General features: G+C 35.3%; 1 protein-coding gene across 1 annotated transcript in view; it reads left to right on the forward strand.

Moving 5' to 3' along the window:
• Positions 1 to 11863, forward strand: part of KLHL14 (kelch like family member 14) — a 98133-nt gene extending 86270 nt beyond the window's left edge. The window contains exons 6-9 of the mRNA XM_032245389.1: positions 4051 to 4241; positions 4323 to 4481; positions 7263 to 7420; positions 9774 to 11863. Coding sequence (XP_032101280.1) covers positions 4051 to 4241; positions 4323 to 4481; positions 7263 to 7420; positions 9774 to 9914 — 649 coding nt within the window. The 3' untranslated portion in view covers positions 9915 to 11863. The remainder of the gene's footprint in view (positions 1 to 4050; positions 4242 to 4322; positions 4482 to 7262; positions 7421 to 9773) is intronic.
• Positions 11864 to 27493: the final 15630 nt, after the last annotated feature.

Below are 27493 nucleotides of genomic sequence, written 5' to 3' on the forward strand. Positions count from 1 at the left end.
AAAAAAAGAGGAAAAAGAATCTAGATCTATATATAAGACACTCTTTGGATCAGAAAAGTTGCTTAAAACGTTTAGTTAATTTTGCATTGTGTAGATCATGAATCAAACCGGAAGTTCCCCACCTACCCCCTTCCATTATGCTGCTACCAAACTGCTGAAAAATTATGCTGAGAAGTCACCAAACCAATTGAGAATAAAGAAAATACATTGTAAGCCACCTCTGGGATTACCTACCCTTCCAGAGCTGGCTGGACAGATTGAGTCCTAGGATATCTTACCTAGCCATCCCTTCCAAAAGAATAGAGAAAAAGTGCAGAATACCTTTCCAGTTTAGCAGGGAAATGAGCACATGCCTTCAGGTTTACTCAACCATGAGTCAGCTCATGAATTGCATGCCTGCTGGCTATGAATTTACTGACAGAAATGAATAGACAAAAATATAAATTTAAATGTAGTGCCAATGAATTGTTTTTTTCTCAGATTTAGAATTTGATTCTTCAGTAAGTAGAGGAACAATTAAAAACTTGGATCAACAGAAATGCTTTGGTAACTTACGATTTTTTTCAGTAAAAATTGATGTGTGAAGTGTTATTCTTATGGAGATCTTACCCCCTAGCTAATCTAAAAAAAAAAAAAAAATAGAAAAAGCAGTTTGGGAAACATTAAGAACAAAGCCTCTATTTTACAGAGTAAATAAAAGGCAAGAACTTAATATGTCAAAAATATCTCAAAGTTTAAATATTTTGTTTCTAGTAATATCTTGTGTTACAAAAAACAATGGGAGACAATATTCTTTTTCACACATCTGTTGTTTTTAATCAAATGACAAAAGTCAAAAATTCAAGCTGGGTAAGGGTATAGCAATCCAATCTCATGCTTTAGGATATAAACTGACAATTCTAAAGGCAAGAAAGAACTTGTAAAGATAAGCAGGTTTTAAAGTCTATTTGTATGAGTTATTATTAATCTTTTTTAAACTTATCTCACAAATACTGAATACTGCTTCTGGCAGTGGGGGCAGGGGAGGCTGAAGGAGGGAGAAATGAACAATTTGAAATAAAACAGTATAATCCCACTAGGAAATCTTTAATAATCTTGAACTTACTTTCTTCCCAAAATAAAATAGCCTAAACCTTGTATGCTCTTCATATGGCAAAGAGGGGCAGGGAGCATTGTCAAGAGAGACCTGGTATGGTAAGATTTTACCCAAGAGCTAATGTTCACAGTTGCTGGCAGACCATTAACAATCGGGTTTCTAAAATGCATTTCAGGAACTCTCACTTTGGGCATGCAAGGGGAATAAGTCAAAGACTAAGAATCTTTACGATTGGAATTTCTACCTAAAAATGCACTTTTCATCAGGAAGTGAAACCTGCTGATTTTTTCCCATTTAGATCCTAACAGTGACACTGTGTGGATAAAGCTAGGAGTACACACGGAGTGTTGCATGAAGAACGCCTTGGCTGGAAAAGAGAGCAGGTTCTGACAGGCTGACCAGGTGTCACAGTGACGAAGGAACCAGATCATAAAAAGTGAAAAAACTGAATTTTATACAAGAAAAGCTCACCAAAAGGAGATCTTCCTCTTATTCTTCAAAATCTAAACTCAGTTGAATAGAAGGTTTTCATACTTGTTGTGACTAATAGGCATCTTTTCTTCTAGAGTAATGCTGCATAGAACTCACCATTACCAGCTTACAACTCACATAATCCCAATTATTTAAAGATGGCCCATTAGTGAAATAAGAAAATGCATTATTTCAGAGGCCCCTAGACCTACCACAGAATCATATAGAGGAAGTGTACCGACCTACCTTAGTGTCAATGGTGCAAAAAATAAATATGTTTTACTTTAGGATGAATTTTTGTAGATATGTGTCAGTCTTTTAAATGAAACATTTTAACTTGAAAAGGTAAAAGTAATAGCAAAATAACTTTGACCTATCATATTCAATGAGAATGTAACTGAAGTCTAGTTAAGGAAATAGAAGGAACCAGTAATTCATCTGTATGTACTTAATTTTGTAACTGCTTTGAAATCTTATTTAATATTTAGATGAATTTTTAGTCTCTCATACCAGAAAAAAAAATCTAGATTTTTTTAAAGATCAGAAATCCCTTTGATGATTGCATTAAAAAGCTTCCTCCAAAAAATGCACATGTGCAAAAACATCTATCTACAGCATTTTATTACAACTTCAGAGCCTCACGGACCCCACAGAAGATATGGACCTGGTTAAATCTTTACTTTATGAAATCTGACTCATCTTCTCTTTATTTTTTCCTACTTTTCTCCCTACCACTGTTTTTATTATTGTTGTTCATCATCTTTCTGAATTTTCCAAGGCACATATTTCCTTCAACTATATCAAGATAATCTAGAAAAAAACAAGCAAAGTTAAAATATTGCTCTAAAATTATCAATGATGCCTATTAGGATAATTTCAGGACCATCAAAAATTAATACATTACCATCCATAACAAATATCATGCCTATATAGTAACAAATCATCTAAACTAATATTAAAGAATTTAGTTGTCACTTATTAGGAAACGTTTACATGCAAACATCTTGATGGTCAATTTTTAAAAACCTTTATCCAGATATATATTAATTGACAGTTCCTGAACATGAACAAAATGCTGGACACTATGAAAAGCACTTATATGTATTTGCCAATAGCCCTGTGAGAAAGAGACTGTTATCATCCCCATGTTCCAGATGAGCAATCTGAGACTGAGAGGGGTTGACTGACATGTCGAAGGCCACACACCTAGTGTATCATATAGCCCGGAAGTCTTACTCAAGAAAGCAAATCGTTAATCACCATACTATATACTACCTCCTAAATGTTTTGGCACTTCATAAACACAACCTGGAAAATCTCCAAGCAATATATGTTTACTTGATAAAAACTTGTAGCACTCTTTGTCTTGCAATTGACATTGCACAAGAATCTTGGCGTCTATTTTAATAGAGATCATAAATTCATTAAATTATAAACTATGTTTTCTGAGGGGCATGGCACTTAACAATTACACTTATTCAATACTGGACCACATGTTTTCCTTGTGAAGTATATTATTCCAGTAGCATCAATGAAAAAAAGAAGCAAAGAGTCAAAGTCTTGCTTAAAGTTTCAAACCAGTCATCCTAACTCCCAATTTTTGATTGCTATTTGAATGTTAGTCTCCCTCAGCTCTCATTATTTTATTACTTACCAAGTTTCACATCTTCTTCCTTTAAAATATCTTTTGCATCACTCCTTTCTATTTCTTTTACTAAAACTCTAATTCAGGTCCTCAGTATCTTCAAATCTCACTCCTAAATTATGGTATATCTTAGGATTGGTCTCTCTGTCTCCAATCCTTTCAACACAGCTTGTATCTTCTGCTTTGATGGCATAATGGGATAATATAGTCAATAACCTTTCTTAAAAAGGGATTAAAAATATCTTATAGCCTCTTAAGAATCAACACTAAAGGCTATTTGGATGACATTCCTGTAACTGGTTATGTAAGTACAAAATCTGAACATTATATGAAGTTCACAAGAGTTATTCTATTTGCAGTAGTAGTAACTAAGGGTAAAAAAAAAAGTGATAATTGAAGAAAAATTTTGATGATGTAGTTCTCTTTAAATTGGGAACAATGACCCTTGAAGGACTATAAAGAAAGTGAATGTCAAGATAATTTATTATTGTTACATTATCTACCTCATTTTTCACTTTGGCTTACAAGGTACCAAATATCCCAAATATTAATGAACACTCAACAGCATATAAAAAGCAAGATAAAAAAAGCTAAAACAAAGAGTTGGTGAATTTCTCCTCTACTGTTACTTTAATATCAAGAATATTAAGCAGAAAGGGCAATACATATGGTTATATGGTAGAAGGTCTAAGACTTATATGAGTAATTTTTAAAGATTTGCAACCCTTTCTGAAGCAGAACACACCTCCTTTCCCTGACTGAGTGGTGCTTATTTTATTTCAAAAGGTAACATTTCACAGCTCCTTTTGTGATTTACTGTGGGTTGTTTTCATTGTAGAAGAGCCAGTTTCTATGCATGTCGGTTGGACAAACATTTATATGTTATTGGTGGAAGGAATGAAACTGGCTACTTGTCCAGCGTGGAGTGCTATAACCTAGAAACAAATGAATGGCGGTATGTGTCCTCTTTGCCACAGCCTCTGGCAGCTCACGCAGGAGCAGTGCACAATGGGAAAATATACATTTCAGGCAAGTAATTCCTCCACTTTCTGTTACAAGGTTCAGTTTCAAAGCACTCTCTTAACTTGTATGTCTATGTTTATTTCACAGGGGGTGTACACAATGGAGAATATGTCCCATGGCTGTATTGCTATGACCCAGTAATGGATGTCTGGGCTCGAAAACAAGATATGAACACAAAACGTGCAATTCACACTTTGGCTGTAATGAATGATCGCTTGTATGCAATTGGAGGAAATCATTTGAAAGGTCTTTTTTTTTAAAGTCACAACATTTGCATCTCATGTTTCTTGCTAAAAGGATTTCTCCTTAGATAATCATAGTTAACCAACTAAAAAACATGTTGACCTAATACAATCTACTCTGTGTAAATTACCAGTACCCTTGAGCAAGCATTTATTTTGGCTTTTCTGCAGATAGGATTATTTTTAAGTTACCATGCACATTAAAGAAATGAATAATGATGTCTACAGAAAATAAGAAACAGTAGCATTAATAACTGAAGAGCACAAATAATTTGTTGTAACAATGAATTCACTGAAATAAATTATTTCTTATCACTAAAGTTGTAGTAATGAATTTTTTCTAAAAAACCTTTTTTTGCAGTAATTATAAAGAACTTTAGTCATAAGTGCAGAAAGCTAATATATAATTTTTAAAGGAAATATTTACCAGAATTTTCTGTCTATACTTAGAATTTCTAAAGAATTAAATAGCAAACCATTTATGACTATCAAATTCTGTTGCTTTGTTCAATAAAAATCTTAAAGCATAGCATTTTTAGAGACATGTTTGGCACCTTTGTGTCCCCATATATGTATATGACTGCAACTTTTTGTGGTATATGTGCACGTATATAACATTATGTGCATTCACAAAAGACTGAATTTGACAGGAAAGCAGAGAGACCTATGATATCTAGAACATGATTGAACTGTTTTGGGCTTCAGTTTCTTCATTTGAAGATGAAGGAACTGCACTAGTTGATCTCTAAAATCTCCTCCAGCTCTGCTAGTCTATGTTCCCTGAAACTGAGCTAACTGGAAAACAGGCTAAGTCTGGTAGATAATGCACATGTGTGCATTTATTTTTTAATAGCATATACATCTTTTTACATGGTTTAGACTGAGATCTTTTTTCTATTTTCCTAATATATATTTACCTGTAAGTGAAATAAAGCCTGAACAATGTAATGTTCATGTAGATACTACCAAGTTCATGTTCATTCAGTCAAGTTCATGTTCAGAAATGCCAATAGCCTAGTGCACGTCTGCTAGTGCCCTCCCTGGTGGGAAAGGATTTTCTTTACTACTGTGACTCTTCCCTTTTTAATCTCATCTCTTTCAATGTTGCTCCTTCATTTCAAGCTGCACACCATTCCTTTACATCAACATGTTTTATATTAACTTTGTATCGTTCTATGTTAAAAATGTGATTTCATTTCTTTTGCACAAGATATTGTCTAAAGGTTCTAGGATCTTCTAACATTTAAGGTTAGGTTTGGAGAGAAAGACTCAGGTAATGACAATCTAAATGAGAAATAGTGCCCACATATCAAAATTGGGTTAGCTCCAGGGGGCGTCATGGTGAGGAAAGGATAAAGACGTTGCATCCAAGCCTAGGTTTGAATTCTAGTTATGCACTTCCTATTTGTGTGGCTTACTCAAGACATTTAACTTCATGTCTGTAAAGGAGGGATAATTATCCTTGCCTTGATGGCTTCTGTGAGGATTACAGTCAACTTGTATAACATTGGCACAGAGAAGGCATCTAAATCTTCAAATGATGCCTCTAAAGTCAGAACCTGGAATTTGCCCAAGTGCCCATTCTAAGTGTATACACTTCAAAAATTATCATCCACAATCTTAATGGTAAAGGAAAGGAGTATACTCTGGAGTTGCAATGAGTACATTGTTCTGTTGTTCCATCATCTATGTGATTTATTTTATGTAGGAAGTGTCTACCTCTTCAAGAACAAAAATTTCTCTACTTTTTTATTCATCTTCTCAATTATTTTTAAGAATCCAGTATGCTAATTACTTTTACACACTGTGATTGTCCACCATCAAATATCCATAGCCTGCATTTAACTACAGAGAAAAAAAAAAAAATTAAGCGTTTGATCTGCTTGGTGAGCATGAAACTTCCATTAGGTGTTTCTCAGCTTCTAAATTAAAATCAGGGCTCCACTAGAATCGAGGAATGTTATCAGTGACCTAGGTTCTGCCCCAGACACTGAGAATCCTATCAGAAGCATTAGGAGAAACTTTTCAGTGACAGGTACTAAGCCTCCATTCTAAACCTTGATTCTTGGTAAATATTAGAAAACATTTGCATCATCAGAGTTGTTTGTAAACATAGTCAAACTGTGAAAAAGGTAAAAGATACTGAACAACATATTTTTAATCTATCAAAACATTCTGAGAGTTAAATATTCATTTGAGAAAAGCAATACAATTTAGTCTGCAAGAGTCTGAGCTCTGAAACCTCTCCTGGATTCAAATCTCAAACTATCTACTTACTGGCTTGTGACTTACTCAAGTAATTGACTTTCTCTGTCCCTCAGCTCTCTTATCTGTAAAATGAAAGTAATGACAGGGACTATCTCATAGCGTGATGGAAGGGATTAAATGAGTTCATTTAAATAAAGCCCTTAGAAAAGAAAACTAGCATATTGTAAGTGCCCCGTAAAATGCTTGCTTAAATTATTATTATTTTAAACCTTTTTAAATAAGGTTTTAATAAACCATTTTAATAAGAACAACCCACATATAATCAACCTTTACTAATGAAATCTGCTCAGGCATTCTTGCTTTGAAGTAATCTAAAACAACTAGAGTTTCTTTGGGGTTTTGTTTTTTTTAGGTCTTTCTGATGTTTCTCTCAGTTTCAGTGAATTTATACATTTGTGTCTTCAAAAAACAAAATTATCTATTCTGACTTGAGACCTCTTTTTAAAAGAAGCCCTAGCCTTAAATTGGGACCCTGAGCATTAATTATTTTGTGGTTTCATTTTGTTCTGTTGCTTAGGTTTCTCCCACCTTGATGTAATGCTTGTGGAATGCTATGACCCAAAAGGTGACCAGTGGAATATACTCCAAACTCCCATTTTGGAGGGTCGAAGTGGCCCTGGCTGTGCAGTGCTTGATGACAGCATTTACCTTGTGGGAGGCTACAGCTGGAGTATGGTATGTGTCCACAATTACTGCATGCTCCTTGATTTTTTTTTGTGCTTACTTTTTCTGTATCTTTCCAAATGTGTTATCCCCCCATATGTACCTCTTAAGAGTATCATACTTACATGCAAGCAGTCAGTTGCTTTAGGTAGTAAAATAGGATCAGCTTGGTTGCTGTCAACCTGGCTTGCTATCTGACCAACAGCATCACAAGATGTGGTAGGTCTCTTTCTCTCCTATCTCTGTTATGATCTTGTGATTTTGGTTTCCCAATTAAAGTCAAACTGAGGTGATTTTACAAATGTTCTGCAGTTCAGTAAGACAGTCTGAAAGGTTTCTGACCAGTAAGGCACAAAAAATGGAAATTCATTCTCCAATACCCACGAAATCTATTTAGGATGTGTAATTTGCCATTGCTTTTCCCCTTATTTTCCTTCTTTATCGTGAAAATTTCTAAATATACACAAAAATTGAGATTACAATGGGCCCTCATTAACCCATCATTCAGCTTCAACATCCATCAACATTTTGCCACACTTCATCTATTCCCCCTTTTAAAATTTTTGGCTGAGGCAATATGAAGCAGATCCCAGACGTCACATTATTTCATCCTAATGCTTCAGTATTTATCTTTAAAAAAAATTGTTAACTTACATAAATACACTCACACTCCAAAAAATTAACAATAATTCCTTCATATCCATTTTATATTCAAATTTTTGCAACTGACTTTAAAAAAGATATATATTTCAAATTGACATATCCAAATTAGGATCCAACAAGTCTTTCTTATATTTCATCATTATGTCTCATATATCTCTTACAATCTAGAACATTACCCTGCCTCTTTTTGTTTCATGCCATTGACTTTTTGACAAAAGAGGGTCAGTTATACAGAATACTCTACATTCTGAAAGTGGCTAATGACTTCTTTGTGGAGTCATTTGAAATAGTCCTCCGTCTGCATATTTGCTAGAGACTGGAAGTTAGAGATAAGGGCATAATTAAATTCAGCTTTTTTCTTTTTTCTTATTTCTTTTGTTAGCTTTTTTTTTCTTTTTTAGCAAGAACACCTGAGAAAGTGGCTTTGTAGTTGAAATTACAGCGTATCAGGAGACACATCAGGTCTAGCATATTACATATTCACTTTTAAAATGATGGACATTTGCATATTTTTCTAATTACCTATATTAGTTTTATAAGATTAATTTGGCAGTTTTAATAATATTATTTAGTTTTATTTCTTTTGCCTCAAACAAGATTGTGACATAAAGTTTGAAAGCTTTAAAAAGTTATTAGTTGCATATAGGCAAATATGTATTGACATATATAACTAGATATTCATATATGCACTTTGCTGTTACAAATTATTAGCTGTGAGAATATATATGTTTGGAAGCAGACATTAGGAGTATTTTCAGAAAAATAATTATTAGGTTGGTTGGCTTTCTTGTTTGTTTCCTATGATAAACACAAATCTACCTTAGTTTGGGGAGGGAAATGTTACAGAAGCAGTAACCCCTAAAGTTGACAAAGAAAACAAGATTAAGGACATTTTATTTTCATGTGGCCTGTTGAAAATAAATAAGTCAATGTGTGAAAAAGTTGACAAGCTTTCATTTCCAGTTTACTTTAAACTGGTTTTCAATCCTAGCTCTGATTCTTCACAGTAGCAAAATAAAAATGGAGAAGTGAGACAATCAGAAATACAACTTTACTAATTATTTGAATGTTTAAGGTAAATTTGTTCTTTTTTAAACTAAGCTGGATAACTTCTATTTTTAGTATATATATATATATATATATATATATATATTATTATTATTATTATTATTTAAGCCAGGATCTTACTCTGTTGCCTAGGCTAGAGTACAGTGGCATGATCAGAGCTCGTTGTAACCACGGTCCTCCTGTTCTAGCCTCCCAAGCAACTGGGACTACAGATGTGCACTGTCATGCCCAATTAGTTTTAATCTTTGTGTGTGTAGAGATGAGGGCTTGCTATGTTGCCCAGACTGGTCTCAAACTTCTGGGCTCAAAATCCACCCACTGTGTCTCCCAAAGCTCTGCAGTTACAGGCGTGAGCCACTGGGCCCAGCCAATTTAGGATTTATTAAGCATCTAGGATGTTCTAGATATTTATTTGACTTTTATTATTAGTCGCACAAAAAATTTTTTTTGAAATTTTGTCAATCTCAGCTTTTCCCTTGGATGAGAACAGCTTAAAATCCATTGCTTTCATCTGGAATTACTTAGCAAGAATGGAGAACAGATATTTTCAATATATTAATAAATGTGATCAATAGCACTGCCATTGTACTTCTCTGACATCCTTCTCTAAATGCTCCCTTGTCTGTCATTACAGGGGGCCTACAAGTCATCTACAATATGCTATTGTCCAGAGAAAGGAACCTGGACAGAACTCGAAGGAGACGTGGCAGAACCATTGGCAGGCCCTGCCTGTGTGACAGTTATTCTGCCCTCTTGTGTACCATACAACAAATAACACCAGAAAACTCTGGAATGAACAATATCACATTCTAGGAAGCAATGGCAGGTACAATGCATTCTAATGGTACAACTGCCAAAACCCACCCTTGGTTTCTGATGATTTATAAGTAACTACAAAAGAAAGAGACCTGTTCTTGAACAGATACTGTGTCTATAACTCAGATCGCACCAAACTTCCCGTGGTGACAAACTCTTCCATTTCAGACTGAATTTAACTTATCCCAGCTTTACAAAAAACTCTTCACGTGAATCTTAACTTGCAAAAGGAAAAAGATAAAATACAGAAGACTGGCCCCAGAGAGACTTGAGATCAGTATTGTGCATTGTAGTCTACTTGCATGTGATCTATGTTGACATTTTGGGGATATTGTATTCAATAATGATTCCAAATTTGAGCCACCAAAATACACTGCATTACAGAAACTGCCACTTGATTCTGTATTCCTAACCTTTGGCTACTTCACAGACTCTATTGGCAACATACTGTTATTGAAAATCATATAAGATTAAAGAGGGGCATTTTTGTTTTTATACAACTTCATTTCATACACCTTCTGCCTATATAGCTCCTCATGGGATCAGGAAAGAGAAAGATGTTGGCTCTTGTAATAAATGCTTTCTACCTTATAAGTTCTAGGCTAGACAGAGTCATCATTTCTGTTCCTCAGTTTTATCAGAAAGATTAAAACAAAATACACTATGTCACTATTGAGTTCATTTGTGCTTTTTCATGTTTTGTGGTATATAAGTAGTCAACACATGTTATTTGCTTCAAAAGACAGGATTGACAAATTCAGTCATAAACTATTTTAGAGATTCTGTAAGATGATGTGTCTGACCCAAACTTAATCCATAATAAAAAATGGGAGGTTGTTTTCAGGAATTCAGGGATGATAAGAAGGAATAATTTCTGTTAAGTACAATGCCAGTTGTCTTTGTTTCTAACACACAGAACTTACAAGAGCCACAGGAGGCAATTATAGCACCTAACAAGATACTTCTTCTCTTTCTTACCTTCGGGTGGCTCTAGACACTTGACTTACCATCGTTATTCCCCCAATTTATCATATTTTGTTTGTTATCACCAGAGATGCCTGAACTCAGTTAAGCAAGCAATTGCTAGCTGTCTTTAGGACCATGAGGAATTCAGGAGCAGAAGGTCAGGATAGAATGAGATAGTTCAACCAAAAGGACAGAACTGATAGGAATGCAAATTCGATTTTCAAGCCTTTCAGAGCTTGAACAACAAATTTAGGAGTAAATAAAAGCCTAACACATTTTTTTAACCATCCAGAGATGCTGAATCCTTCAACAAATGTGTCATTCAAAACAATAATTAGGGGAAGCCCACAGATGAAAAATGCCTTGGTGATAAGCTTTCATGGTGGAGCATGTCAAGATAAATGGGTATACTGGAATCCAACGCCGTTTCTACAGTAAAGTGCAATCTTCGTTGTTTTTGTATTTATTTGTATGTTCAGATCCAAAGGATCCGTTGTAAAAATATATATATAAATATATGTATATCCAGTGCAATCAACTTTCATTTCTTTTTCCTTGAAAACATATGAGTATTTAGAAAGAAAATTTACAGTACTCTGTGGGAAAATCTCAGCTGACATTATGAATAGAACAAGGTCTGCTTCAGAACCTTTTGTTGTCAACTGTCACCATTTCTTCCAAAAGTCACAGTTTATACAAGAACATTTGCTTTCCTTAGACTTGTTCTGTATTTTATTTTTTATTTCTTGCCAAAATAAATAAAAGCATTTATGAGAATTATAAGTGAAGCTTTCTGTATTTCAGAAAGACATAAGCTACTAGAAAGTGAAAAGTGAATAAATAAGTCACAGAGAATGTAAATTTTGTACAGTATTAGAATGTGTAAATGAAGCTTGCTTGGAAGGGGAAAACTTTAAATAAAAACTTTATGTACTAATTCAACTGTCTCTCATATCCTACTTACATAGCATATGTATAAATCTCTACATTAAACTGTTTGAAGCTTTGTGATATATAAATGCCTAAATATTTTCATCCTGAAGCTATGATTTACAAGTTTATTTGGCTTCCTCACAATATGTAAATGTATACAGTATGGACAGTGCTAAAAATTATGGAATGCTTCTGGAAAGAGTTGTGAGTTAAAAATCATATGAGTTGAATCTAATGTTTTTACTACAAGAGTGCTATAATAAGACGTAACTTATCTGAGATTGAATAACTTAATATTTATACACATTATTAGAAGCATCATATGTGTTAAAAATACCTGCACCCTTTTTAAAAAATAAGTGAATCACACATTTTATTAAATCAATTATCAAACACATAGTATTTAATTTTATTCTCTTTTAAAAATCTGATGAAGTAGTTGTACAGGGCAATTAGAGGGGCTATGGGAGACATAGAGGAAATAAGGCTAGTAGTTGAGGGTAGCAGTTGGGCAGCCTGAAGGCAAAGAGCTGTGTAAGATCAGGAGCTAGATTTGTAAGCCTGTAAGCTCGGGGAAGTTTACTTGAATGTTTCCCAGCCAAATTTATCATTAGTGATGATTAAACTCAGAATTAAATGATCTTTTGATCCTCCCTAGTATTCCACAAGCAAGAGTGATGGAGTTTCTTTCTCCTTCCATTGGATCGTCTCCTCCACATACTAGTGTAGCACACTGGAAGAAGCGCCTTCTCCTGAGCCAATGGCTGGTTGCTGAAGGGCTTCCCTGAATCCCCTGAAATATCCAAGGCTCCAGTGCTAACTAGATATCATGAGATGTTAAGAAGGTGTGCTTATCTTTTTCCTAATATTAAGACACCACCTACTTGATGTCCCTCACTAGACTGTACATTTCATGTTTTATATTTAGTTAGTTAATACTTGAAGGAATTTGGGGTAAGAAGTGGAAATACACTAAGGGGGCAAAAAAGATTTTTTTTTTCTAAGAATACACCTTAAAACTGGCTAAAACTGTAAGAATGTATATAAGGACCAGATTTTTAAAATTTATTAGGCTGTGTCTATGAGCTTGAAATTAGTGTCTGCATTTTTCTATGCTATTCAGTCAAACTCATATTTTCCCAGCTGCTTGACACCTATATCACTTAACAAACTATCATCATTATCAACATGGTAAGTATCAAGTATTCATTGAATATATCTCAAAGGCATCATTATAAATGCCAGACTTCTGATTAAACCTAATTCTTTAGGTCAAAATAGTTTTAAAAAACACATAAATAAGCTAAAATCAGAATAGTAAAGCAAAACAAAGCCAACTAATATACATTGATAAGTGTCCTGATAGACTGAGTTCTCACAGAAAGGACTAATCATGCCTGGCTTTCGAGAAGCACCTAACCTTGAGGATATTAAAACTTGGGTGGAAAATATAATGGCAAGAATAAGAAGCAGAAGGGTCAATGTAGGAAGAAAATATTCAAATGCATAGTATATTTGCTTTGTGCAGCTGTGGCTATATAGTGCTACTCTGAGTTGTAGTACAAATATATACCAAATATGGGGTGGGGTGTCTTTTTGGAGGTTATATTAGTTCATTGTGCACTGGTAGAACAGAATGCCTGAAACTGGGTAATTTATAATGAGCATAATTTACTGGTTTACAATTCTGAAGGCTGAAAAGTTCAATACCAAGTTTCCACCATCTGGCCAGGGCTTCTTACTGTGTCATCCCATGGTGGAAAGCAAGAAAGTGAGAGAGACAAGAGAGGGCCAACATGCCCTTTTATAATGGCACCAATTCCACCCATGAAGGTGAGCCCCTGTGACCTAAACACTTCTTAAAGGCCTCATCTCCTTACACTGTTACAATGGCAATTAAATTTGAATATGAGTTTTGGAGGCAACATTCAGGCCATAGCAGAGGTAGTCTACCTTTGTTGACTCTATAGGCTTGGTACAATAACAAAAAGTGCATTTCCATATATGCATAGTAAAAATGTGCTTCAATAATGCAACACAAAGGTTTAGAATAAGAAAAATTTTTCTATAAACTGAAGCTTGAGTGGCTTATTCTGTTTTATTCTAGGTTGTTGCCTAGCATATATCAAGGAGCCAGTAAATGTTAATTCTTAACATTAGCAGGAGTAGTATTATCTCAGTGTCCTTTAGTTCACTAATGATGCTAAAGATAATGAAGTAAATTAATACATAGGACTGTCTACTCCTCAAGCACAGAAGAGTTATATCACTTCAGATAAAGTAATAAAGTGATCCTGATTGTAACCTCTCTTTCCCTTCTTTACTTATTAAGCTGGCTCTTATTCTGTGTCCTTCCAAATCCCTTATGTACAACAGAATGGCCTGCAGGAGTAGGCCGGGGAAAGGTGAACATTTGGCTGCAGGGAGATGGTGGGCTCTTTGCTTGCAATCACATTGCTCAAATCTGGAACACTCAACCCATCAGTCACCTCAAGTACACATGTGCACCATAACAGTCCCACAACACCTGACATCAGCATCCAAGCACACCACTGAAGCCTGAGAATCACCCCACCTCATCTGCACCACTGACATCTGTACACTCTTCTTGGAGACCTGAGAACAGGCCCACCCAACCTGCTACCACCACCACTAGTATCACAGACACATGTCACCAGGGGCCTGGGGACTGCTCCGCCCAGCCATAGCAGCCATCACTGATACCAGCTCATGCCTTCTGAGAGCCTGAGACTATCTTACTACTGCTACTGCCATCATGCATACCATACACACTGCCCAGCAACCTGAGGCCTGCCCAGCTACCCAGCGAACTGCTGTCACTGCCATCAGGTAGCTCGGAGGCCCAAGAATTGGTCTTCCTGGGCCCACTAATACCAGTGCCCATGTATGCCACCAGGGGTACCCAAGGAAAGGCATGCTTAGCCCACCACTGCCACTTCGGGGGCCCAAGGTCTGGCCCACTTGGCCTCCCCATCCTAAGCAAAGTCTCACCATAGTCTCCACTAACAACTTCAGCCTAAGCCACTGAGGAAATCACAGACACTACTGACTACTTATAGTCAAAGAAATCATGCAACGACTACCCTACTGCACATAACCAGAATCAAAAGTATAGTGTCCTACCCAATTAACACCATAGATACATCTACAAGAAAAAGCCTTTGTCTATGAAAGGCAATCCAAAAACTGGAAGAAACAACTGTTGTACTAGATGTGCAAATAATATAAAGATACATTTAAAAAACTTTAAACATTAAAAGGAACATTTAAAAAAGGAAATATGACACCTCCAAAGGAACACAATAATTCTCCAGCAATAGATTTCAATTGAAAAAAAAAAAAATAAGTGCCTAAAAAAGAATTCCAAATAACGATATTAAACTAGCTCAGTGAGATACAAAAGAACACAGACCAACAATATAAAGAAATCAGAAAAACAATTCAGGACACCAACAAGAAATTCACCAAAGAGGTAGATATCATAAAAAAATTAACCAAATAGATATTCTAAAGCTGAATAATTCAATGATTTGAAATAAAATATACAACTGAGAGCTTCAACAATAGACTAGATCAAACAGAAGAAAGAATTTCAGAACTTGAAGACAGGTCTTTTGAAATAACCTAAGGAGACCAAAAAAAGGAAAAAAATATTTTTTTTAATGAATGAAAGAGGCCTATGTGGCATCATAAAGTGACCAAATGTTCAAATTTTGGGTGTTATAGAAAGTAAAGAGAGTGACAAAGGCATAGATAATCTATTTAAAGAAATAATAGATTTATTTTAAATCTATTTTTTAAAAATTTTAAATCAATTTAGAAATAGATTTCTATAAATATAAAATTTTTATAAAGTATCAATAGATTTCTATAAAAGTTCATATAAATAAATTTATAAATAAATAATAGATTTTTTTTTTCAGGTAGACTTTTGCTCTATTATCCAGGCTAGGGTGCAATGGCCCAATCTCAGCTCGCTGCAACCTCTGCCTCCCAAGTTCAAATGATTCTCGTACCTCAGCCTTCTGAGTAGCTGGGATTACAGGCATGCACCACCACACCCAGCTAATTTTTGTATTTTTAGTAGAGTTGGGGTTTCACCATGCTGGCCTGCCTGATCTCAAACTTCTGGCCTCAACTGATCCCCCTGCCTTAGCCTCCAAAAGTGCTGAAATTATAGGCATGAGACACTATGCCTGGCCAAGAAATAACAGATTTCTTTAAAATTTATTTTAAAGACTTCCTGAGCAAAAGATTTACACATCCAGATACGAGAAGCTCAAAAATCCTCAGATACCCCAAATTCCCAAAAAGATCTTCTCCAAACAGATTATAGTCAAACTGTCAAAAGTCAAAGAGAAAGAATTCTAAAAACAGCAAGAGAAAAGCATCCTACTCACGTATAAGAGAACTCCCATCAGACTAATAGTGGATATCTCAGCAGAAATCTTACAGACCAGGAATGGGATGATATATTCAAAGTGCTGAAAGAAAAAACTGCTAACCAAGAGTCCTATACCCAGCAAAGTTATCCTTTAAAAACAAATGAAATAATCTTTCCCAGACAAGCAAAAACTGAGGGAATTCATCACCACTAGACTGGACCTATAAGAAATGCTTAAGGGAGTGCCATATCTAGAAACATAAGGATGATATCTACCATCATGAAATCTGGGACATTAAGAACTGACTAAACTAAATTAGGAAAAAGAAAAAGAAAGGGATTTTGTTAATAATTCAAGGTTATTATATTAATAATATCTTCCACAACAACATAAAATGTCTATTAACTTAATGCTTATTATGAATCAGGTCCTAGGCTGAAAATTTTTTACATTTTTCCCATTTGCTACTCTGAACAACTCTGTTAGTATTAGTGAAGAGAAGGACACTTAAGCTCAGAAAAGGTAAACTATTTGATAATGTTAAACAGCTGATAGTGGAACTAGAATTAGTACAAGGCTTTATTCTAAGGCCATTTTCTAGCCATCACACTTGGCTGACTACAAAAAAAATTCTTAAATCAAGTATTTTAAGTCATGTGAATTTCCTGGTGGCTGCCTTTTTCACCCATAAATAGGATGTGTCAGACAAAAAAGTAAACAACTATGATGCATTATGACAAATGCAATACACTGTTGGTGTGAACGAATAACTAGGAAGCACAGTAAGGAGAGAAGGAGAAGAAACTTGCTCTTTGATTTTGGAGAGTCATTTAACTTCTCCAACCTTAGTTTTTGTTATGTGTATATGGAGTGATAATCTCTTCTTCAAAACATTATTGTGAAGCCCATACCTAAAGTATATGAAAACACTTTGCAACTTGTAGTATATACATATTAGCTCTTAGGATGCAATGACCAAATCCAACTTTTAGTCTGACAGGCAAGAAATCCAAAATCTGGTCTCTACCTCACTTTCAATTGAGTCACCTTTTTTAAAAAATACTTTGTTCATTGAGCAATGTGAATCTCTTTGCCGTTCTACAAATATAGCTATGTATTTTTTTCCATCTTTCCCTCTTTCTTTGTGCATTTTCTCCACAAAGAATGTCATTTCATACTCAACAGTATCTATTAAAATCTGATCCTTCAATGTCCAGTTCAAACTCTCCTGCCTTCAGTAAGCCTTCATGATCACAATAGTCTTACATGAGTACTTTTCATCTGACTTCTAATGGCTTTTTTACTTTATTTCACACTATTTGTTAGATATTACGTGCCTTACTCTCTTACTAGTTTAGAGTTCCTTGAGAGTAGAAATAATATGAATTATGTCTTTAAGTTTAATAAAAGTACTATTTTTAAATTATTAATATAACAAAATTACAAAAATTTAGGAAGTACAGAGGGAAAGAAAATTATCTTTATCTTGAGTTCACCACCTAATACTACTTTTATGTTTTGGGGTCTGAACTCTTACCAGTTTTTTTGTTTGCACTTTTTGCCTTCTGTGTAATTTGAATTCTGTGCAATTTAAATGTACAATGACATGGTTCCATGGTTTCATGTGATGAGGTGGTCTTTACAGTAATATTTTCTTGTTTTAAGGTATAATCCCTTGCTTTGTTGTCCAGGCTGGAGTGCAGTGGTGAGATCTTAGCTCACTGCTACCTGGGGTCAAATAAGGGATCCCTTTATCTCAGTCCTCTGAGTAGCTGGGACTACAGACATAAGCAGCCAAACCAGACTAACTTTTTTTTAAATTTTGCATAGAGATGGAGTCTCACCATCTTGATCAGGCTGGTATTGAACTCCTGGGCTGAAATGATCCTCCTGCCACAGCCTCCCAAAGTGCTGGGATTATAGGCATGAACCCGGACTAATATGCTGAATGAATATTTAAACTTTGGCAAATTTCGATTTATGTCCTGGTGTCACAAATAGTCTTCAAACAGCATTCTTATGTCTGTTTTTTTCTGATTCCCTCCCACCAGTTTTACTTCACAGTTCATGTTCTACCCAACTACTAGTATTATTTCACCATAACCACTTTGAAATCTATAAGTTTTGGTTCTCCAGAGACATTGCTTATTTGGTTCACCTCTGATCCCTCTTTTCACTTAACATTTCTGATGAGAAATACTGCAGCTCCTCCCACCTTCAGGCTCTTCCAGAATAGCTGTGGTAAATTGTACTTTTTTTATGAATGGACTTAGACCACCAAGCTTCCACATCAGGCCAGATGGCATTCATACAACTGGGCAGGAAGTTCTTTATTTGTCTTAGAAATTTTTCTTAAAAGCAATTGAGACTATTAAAGTCAGCTAGTATGGAATGCCATATTAAATTTATTCAATTCTCTTCCACCACAATTGGTTATGTTAATCCAACTCACAGGAAAGAAAGAATAAAGAAAAGAAAAAGAATTTTAAAGCTAGAGTCCCTTGAGGTTATGTAAGCTACATGAGGCTATACGAGGTCCCATGAGAAGATATAATCTAGGTCTCTAGCTAGACCACCCCTAGAATGGTCATCATCTCCTCTATGTCCTTAGACTATTTACTAGCTGCTTTATTCATATAGCTTCTGTCACATATTTTACAGTATTGATGGTATTTTATGTTTAATATTTATGCCTTGTTTTAACTAAGGCCCTTGGTGTGGAAGAGGCAATGTCTGAATGTTGTGGTTCCCCATAATGTTTTGCTCACAACAGTGCTCAGTTGCTCAAATGGTGTTTGATTTTAGAGGTATAAGAATTCCTGGAGTAGCAGAGTCATTTCTGACTCTGACTCAGAAGTTGTATGTGTATAATTTTAAAATGTACGTTGTACATGGATTTCTTGATCCTAACTGCTAACAATATAATAAGCCCTACAACAGCCTCTGATACAAGGGAATGTAAGTCTGTGAACACAAGTTGCCTTTGTCATATTAACCATGTTTCTCTTATTTAATGGCTGTGAAGAATTTTAACCCTACTATTATGAAAATCTTTGCTTCAAAAAGCAAATGGATAGTACTGGTGTGATTCTTGCCTTCGGCTCAGGAAACATTCACAAATATTGCTTCCTAGGTGGTCCCTTTACAAACAATGAGGAGTAGTATGTAATAACTCTCTTGGTATCCCCAAAAAGTATCCCAAGTATTATAGCAGGTCTTTTATTTATTGATTCCTTCCAGTGTGTAAAAAGCTCTTGATATACACAAGTAACTATAATGTATGGTTTATGTACTATTAAATCATACAAATAAGTGTTGTGGGAGTTCCAAAAAGAAGTTTACCTCCAACTAGGGGACTCAAAGAAGACTGAGGCAAAGGCCATATACAAAGTCAGACATGAAGATTAGGTAGAAAATAAGTGACATTTTTTCAATTAATGTTTGTAAAGTAGTCCTTGAAAATACAGTAAATAATAACTAAGCCATTTTCACATGGAAAAGTGTTAAATCAAAAATAGTATTATAATAATTTCCAGATTACTATACTGGATGATGGTTTGAATAATGAAGTGTGAGGGCAAGAACTTTTATGTCCAGATAGAATAAAGTAGTTCAGAGAAGGCCAAGACTTCCACTGTGACAAGACAACTAGGAAAAGGCAAATATTATTTTGTTTAATATTGTTAAAGGCACTGGAGATCTATAAAAGCAATTAGGACTAGATTAATTAAAATTCCAAAGGGGAACAGAGTTCCTAGATAGCTACTAATTTTTTTCTCTAGGGACATTTTCCAGTTCTGACTGGAGGTTGATCAACCTTGGCTCAGACCAGAGGTTATACTATGGGAAATAAACCAGCAAAAGTGTGAGCTGCCACACAAAACTAGAGTGACAAAAATGAAAACTTGAGAAGCCTTAAACACACAGCCAGTTTTCCTTAAAAGGAATTTTGGAGTTCTGGTATCACAGGAAGTTAAAACGTTATGCCAAAACTTCCCAAAGGCAGAAAATAGCCTTGGGAGAGTTGATAGAAAACCACAATCTTATAGTGCTTAGGAATTAAAGACTCTCAAGGTGAAGGAGACTATTTCAAATGCTGACTGTTCACCCCCAAAGACATTTGCAAATATTTCAATGGTATGATTTGTGAGGATAAAAAGTTACACTGGCAGAGGCAGGCAGATGGCTTGAGCCCAGGAGTTCAAGACCAGCCTGGGCAACATGGCAAGACCCCATCTCTACAAAACATACAAAACTTACCTGGGCATGGTGGTGCATACCTGTAGTCCCAGCTCCTGTAAGTGGTAAGGCAGGAGGATTGCTTGGGCCTGGAAAGTAGAGGTTACAGTGTGCCGAGATGATACCACTGCACTCTAGTCTGGGCAACAGAGTGAGACCTTGTCTCTAAATAAATAAAAGTTAGGCTAAACTCTTCTGAAGAGAAAACTTGAATCTCATGCAAACAGCAGGGCTGAGGAAACACCAAACTCTCAGTCAAAAACCTAGGAGGGCCTACCCTAGGAAGAGGGACAAACCAAGGATAGATTGAATATTACTGAAATGAGTTCCAACCAAGCTCAATCCTTGAATGAATTAAGATGATCACGTCCTCACTTTATCTGCATAACAGAAAAGAGGACTCCTTCTCTGATGGAAGATAAAACCATATGGAGCCTACAGTTCTTTCATATACAAAAGCATTGCATTCAACCAAAAAATATCATACATGAAAAAATTTATCATATGACTTATAATACACAGAATAAAACAAAGAAGAGAAATAGACCCACTGATGATCTAGATTTTTGAGTCAGCAAATAACTAAAATCAATATGTTAAATACAAAAATAAATAAATTTCCTTCTTTAAAAAAAGTAGAAAATATAAATGAAAAATGAAGACTCTCACCACAGAATTAGAGTCTATTTTTTTAAAAGAATCAAATAGTTACTCTAGAACTAAAAAATGCAGTATCTTAAAATAAGAACTCAATGGATGGTATTAATGGCAAATTAGACACAGGACCGGTAAACTGGAAGAGAGATTAATAGAAAGTATACAAAAGAAAGCACAGAATAGAAAAAATACATAGATTGAAGTGGAAGACACTTCTAGGACATGCTCAAAATGTCTAACATATGTATCATTATTGTCCAAGAAAGCAAGAAGCGAGATGATAGAAAACCAGTAGTCTCAGCGATGTTGGCCAAGAATTTTCCAAAACCATTAAAGGATATTGACCCACAGATTTAAGAAGTTCAACAAGCCCCAAGCAGATAAAGACAAAGAAAATCACACAGTACATTTCTGAAATGCACTGTATGAAAGTACAGTAAAATCCCTAAAAAACAGAGATTCTTAAAAATAGCTAGAGAAGGCAGCAAACCACCATGGCATGTGTATACCTATGTAACAGTCCTGCAAGATCTGCACACATATCCCAGAACTTAAAGTAAAATTTTAAAAAAGCTAGAGAAAAATACCATATTATTTTCAAAGGAGCAACAATGTGACTTTCAACTTAGATCTGAACAGAAATAATAGAAGCCATAGACATCAGGATAACATTTTTTAAGGCTGCAAGAAAACAAAAACCATCCCAGGATTCAATATCTGGTAAAAATATTCTCTTATCACTAAAAAAAAGGCAATTTCAAGCAAACAAAAACTAAGGGAGTTCATTGTCAGTAGGTCTGCATAAAAGAAATACCGAAGGAAGATTTTCAGGCAAAGAAAAATAATCACAGATGGAAACATGGGGAAAAAAAAAACATGAGAAAATTAAGAAGACAGGAAAGAATAAATATATGAATAACTATAAGTAAAAATTGATTGTGTAAAAACTGTGAATTCTTGTGAAATTTTAAGTATATAGGCACCTAAAATGTATAACATGAATTATTCAAAAGGCAGGAGGGAAAGATAGAAAAAGTTCAAAGGTTCTAAGTTTCTAGTAATATTAGGAAAGAGTCCAGAGTAATCATTTGTAATAAGTCAAGGATGCATGTTGTGATCTCTAGGTCAAACATTAAAATAATAATAAAGTGTAAAATTCATAAATGAACAGGCCAAAAAAGAAATAATATAAATATTCAATTAATTCAAAAAACCAAGAAAGTAGAGAAAAGAGAATATTAATATAAAACAGCCAAAATAGAAAGCAAATAGTAAGATGAGAGATGTAAAACTAAATGTATCGGTAATTTCATTAAAGAAAAATGAACTAAATAGTCTAAGTAAAAGAATACGTTTGTCAGATTGGTTTTAAAAATGAATAATGCTTATAAAAGACAGCATTTAAATATAAAGATAGACCAAATGAAAGCTTATATAATTATAATACTATCAGCATAGAATGAAGGAAGAATAAACAAAGTTCATCAAAATGGCCTGATTTTTCCCACATTAAAAGCTTAGAACCTCTGGATTAACTTTTTAACTACCTCATGACACTGAATTGATAGAAATTTAAGGTAATATTTTGGCAAATTAGATGCTGTTTTATAGACAATAAATCAGTTGTAGGAATCAATGTTTTAAGAAATAATTTTGCATAATTATTTGACTTGAAAGAAACAAGGAAAGATACATGAGAGAGAGAGATGGACGGATACATAAGTAATCTTAAATATTTATTTATTAACTCTCCCAGGATTTATATTTATATCTGGGAAATTTAGGCTTAAATTTCTTTTTTCTTCTTTCTTTCTTTTTTTTTTTTTCTTTTTAGATGGAGCCTTGCTCTGTCACCCAGGCTAGAATGCAGTGGCGCCATCTCGGCTCACTGCAACCTTCGCCTCTTGGGTTCAAGCAATTCTCCTGCCTCCGCCTCCTGAACATCTGGGACTACAGGCACATGCCACCACACCCAGCTAATTTTTGTATTTTTAGTAGAGGCAAGGTTTCACCATATTGGCCAGGCTGGTCTCAAACTCCCGACCTCATGATCCACCCGCCTCAGCATCCCAAAGTTCTGGGATTGCAGCATGAGCTACTATACTCAGCCAGCTTAAATTTCTAACATGAGTCTTAGATCTCTAGGCCATACCCTACAGGATGCTTTCTTTAAACACAGTGCACAACCTCCGGGAGGTCTGAACTGCGTAAGCCCAGCACCTACCTTTCCACAAACAGCCCCCTCAGCAAAGGAGACCCTGGCACAGACAGTCCTAAAGCTGCTGGGGCAGGGGCAGAAAGTCACGTTGGAGGCAGTGTGATATATTCTGAGAATTAAAAGATAGGAGTTTGCTCTGCAGAAAAGAAATATATAAAGGAAATATTGTTCATCCCAAAATTTAAAAAGAAAAGTCTTATTTGACAATAAAAAGGTTGATAGAGTTTGGATCTGTGTCCCTGCTCAAGTCTCTCATCAAATTGTAATCCCCAATCTTGGAGGAGGGGCCAGGTGATTGGATCATGGGGGTGGGTTTCTCATGAATGGTTTAGCACCATCCCCTTGCTGCTGTTCTCCTGATAGTGAGTTCTCACAAGATCTTGTTCTTTGAAAGTGTGTGGCACCTCCCCATTCTCTCTTCCTCCTGCTCCAGCCACGTGAAGAAGCCTGCTCTGGCTTTGGCTTGCACCACAAATAAAAGCTCCCTGATACCTCCCCAGCTGTGCTTCCTGTTCAGCCTGCAGAACCATGCACCAACTAAACCTCTTTACTTTCTAAACTACCTAGTCTTGGGTATTATTTTATAGCAGTGCAAGAATGGACTAATGCAGAAGTCAAGAACTATGTCACTGATGTATATGATCTCAGATATCAATTTGACTCTCAGATTGAGGTTTGACCCTTTAAAATGCCAGCAAAAACACATAAAATGGATTGTGTGAGAAGGGAATAGTTAATAGGAGAGGCAAATAATGTTAATAAATTCCAAAGGGCTTGTTCCATCAAGGAAGATTCCACTAATCTGCAGAAGTCTAACTCGTAGGACTTCATAGGACACATTCAGTTAGTGTCAGTGTTCCACACCAATTACAGATTTCTGAAGGGCCATCAGAGCAAAACTATGCCTTTAATATGTAAGCCAACACTGCCGTGACTAAGATTGCAATTGGACTGGGACAAATCTCTATGATCTTGATATATGAAAATCCAAATAGATGGTTTCCATAGAAATGAATAAAAACATTTCCAAATTACTTATTCAGGATTAATCCACTATAGCTCTGCAAAGCAAATACATTTGATGAGGTTCAGTAAAGCAGCCAATAAAAAATAAACTAAAATTGTCCAATAAGGTGGTTCCTTCGTAACAGAAAATCCATGCACAGGGAAAACATGCATTTAGACAAAGTGTTATTTTTTAATTCCAAGTATATAAATCCATAAAATTAATAATTTGTAACACCTTAAGGATTACTGGATGCAGTTTGAAATAGATAAAAAGAACAAAGACTACAGAGCCACCAACCCTTCTATCCAAATTTTTATCCTATTGCATCCTAGCTAGGTTAACTTGGGCAAATTAAATTCTTCTCTCTCAGCCTTAGTTTCATCATCTGCAAAATAAGAGTAATAATACTTTCCTCTTGGGTATAATGAAATAATTTCATATTTTTCAGATCAAGAAGGTATAATGCAGAGAGATGGAGGGATGCATTCAAAACCATAGTAAGTAAGGGAAAGAGATAAATATCCAGGAGCCACGTGGCTGGTCTCAGTCCTCAATCAATCCTCTTCTGTTATTGTGCCATTTCCTTTATGGTTGAATTACCATTTATACAAGTAAACTGAACTAAAAACCTGGAGAATTATCTCAGGAATCTATACTAAAATTATTTGTCTCAAATGTTCTATTGATTCAAGTTTACTCCCCCGTTCAACCACTCAAAAATGTTTTGGTTTTTAAAATCTGGCATTAAATTAAGTATTCCAAAATTTGAAACTGCAGCATATGTAGCAAGATATTAAATGGGACTGTTTCTACTGTTTCAAGTTAGAATTTTGGTTAAGTCCTCAAAAGAGAAGACAGTGGGCATTAAGTATCAATGTGTTAGTTTGGGTTCTGTGAGAAAACTGTAGATGTACAATAGATGTATTGGGGGAAATGCCTACTAGGGAAAAAGGAAGGGCACCAGTGGAAACAAGGAACGTTGAAAATGACATTCTGCTGTGACCCCTGTGAAGGAGAAAGGGAAGAAAGGGTTGGATACGAAGTTACTCAATTTATACCAAAACTCTAAGTTTTGGAACAGACCAATGGGAACTCCTTAAGCCAAAGTTATGCTTCCAAAACCTCTCCATGGTAGAAATAAGCCTGTCTTAGTATCCCTGACACATTTGATCGTTGGCTTGGCTGGGAGCAGTCTGTGGGAAGTGCGGCTTTGACACAAATGCAATGATAGATTCAGAACGAGTAGTTGTGACTGTCAGTCAATTATGCCTTCTGCAGGAGATCTGAGTGGCACATTTGCACGACTACCACACCACATTTTCTACATATGAGTCATATCCCCAGAAGACTTGCTAAGAAGTAGGCAAACAGATCCAGTGACTATAACCCTTAAGTACTTCTGAAAGCAAAGACTGTAAATTAATTAAAGGGAGATCTCCAAAGAGCATTTGTAGGAGTGGAGAGTGCGGGTACATTTCACATCCTCTCCAACATTCAGAAATTGGAGCCACCTGATTGGGTAGGAGCTGAGATCCTTATCTCCTTCTTACCCCAAGCTTCTTGTCTGCTAAGATACAGAACACAGAGCATGGCCAGTCCTGTTTCCAGAGCAAAAAACAAGAGCATCCTTGGGAGAATCTAACACCAAGGAATAATGTCTTCCTTTAATCTGGAGAAGCCTGGAAGTGGGATTCTGGTTGAAGAACTTCTGGTATGTACACATTAAACATACCTTCTTCATATCAGATCTCTCTGTTATTTGGGGGGCAGGTTGTACACCCACAAAGTGCAAAAGTGGTGCAATGATGGTGCTCTTTGCCTTGACACTTATCTGTGATTTGAAGTAGAGTGTTTTACTTCTCTGAGTCACAATTAATTCTTCTATAAATTAGAATAGTAATTTCTACTCCAAAAGCTTGTTTTCAGAATTAAATGAGACAATGTATATAAAGACCTCAGAAACCTCAACAAATAGTAACTATATTCCAAGGTAAAAAAAGTAAATTTAGTGCTCTGTAATCCAATTGCATATTTTGAGGAAACAACACAAATTTGTAATTTAAAAATTATTTTTAAAGAATTTGCTGCCTGTAAGTAATTTATTGAAGACCTGGGGACTCAGTGGTACTGGGAAAAGTTAATGAATGTTTTCAGCATCCCTATTATTTAAGGAAAATATTTTAATAAGACCCAATGTTTGATTATTTAATAGTCCTAATTTTGCTCAGTGTCAACACATGTGATTGATGGTAGAGTAATCCACCATCAAGAGTTTACCTGAAGTCTTTTCAGTTTTACCATGAAAAGCATTGCATCTCAGAGAACCCCTCAGTCCCAAGCAAACCAGGACATTGAGTCAATGCATGTGAAGCTCCTAGAACATTGCCTAGAATATTTTAGGTATTTAGTAAATACTAGCTATTAGTGTTATTACTTTAGTTTATTGACATTTTAGTCTGTCCTTTATTAGCAAGACTGTATTGTGCTTTGAAGTACAAAGGTAAATAAGGCTCAGTAGCTATTCTGAGTGGACCTCAAGGGTTAGCATAGTAAATAGGAGAACAGACATAGTATTGATTCTCAAAGCTTGTTTTTGATAACCCTTTTCATCTCCAACCTTTACAGAGTAAATATAATATACACACTTTCTAAAAAGCATAAAGGATGGGAATAACAGCAATAAAAATAAAGACAAAACCTATTGTCAGAAATTGTTAAGCAGTTTCCTTGCTGAAAAATTGTTTTGAAATGGGCTTTTCACAAAGTTTACTGAATTTCTTCAGCTTCCTACAAACTGGAGGCAAGTCTAGTTGTCCTATCAAACAGTTTCTCCTTAATACATTTTCATTGAACTTTACGAGTCAAATGAATTTGATGAATTGAAACTAATGGCAAATCAATATGGCAAATCTGCAATTCTTAAAAGATCACCATTGAGATCTGTAATGTTTAGTTTGACCAATTTAGATAGAACCAAAAAAAAAAAAAAAAAAGAGCATTGACACCCAGTTCTATATTACTTATCATTCAAAAATCCAGCTTGTACTTCATGCCTACCATGGGCCAGGTCCTATGACCAGCATTAAAATGAAAGCACATCTTGTAAATTT

The sequence above is a fragment of the Sapajus apella genome, unplaced genomic scaffold (genome assembly GCF_009761245.1).
Source record: "Sapajus apella isolate SASKATOON/1434 unplaced genomic scaffold, GSC_monkey_1.0 scaffold57, whole genome shotgun sequence".
NCBI lineage: Eukaryota > Metazoa > Chordata > Mammalia > Primates > Cebidae > Sapajus > Sapajus apella.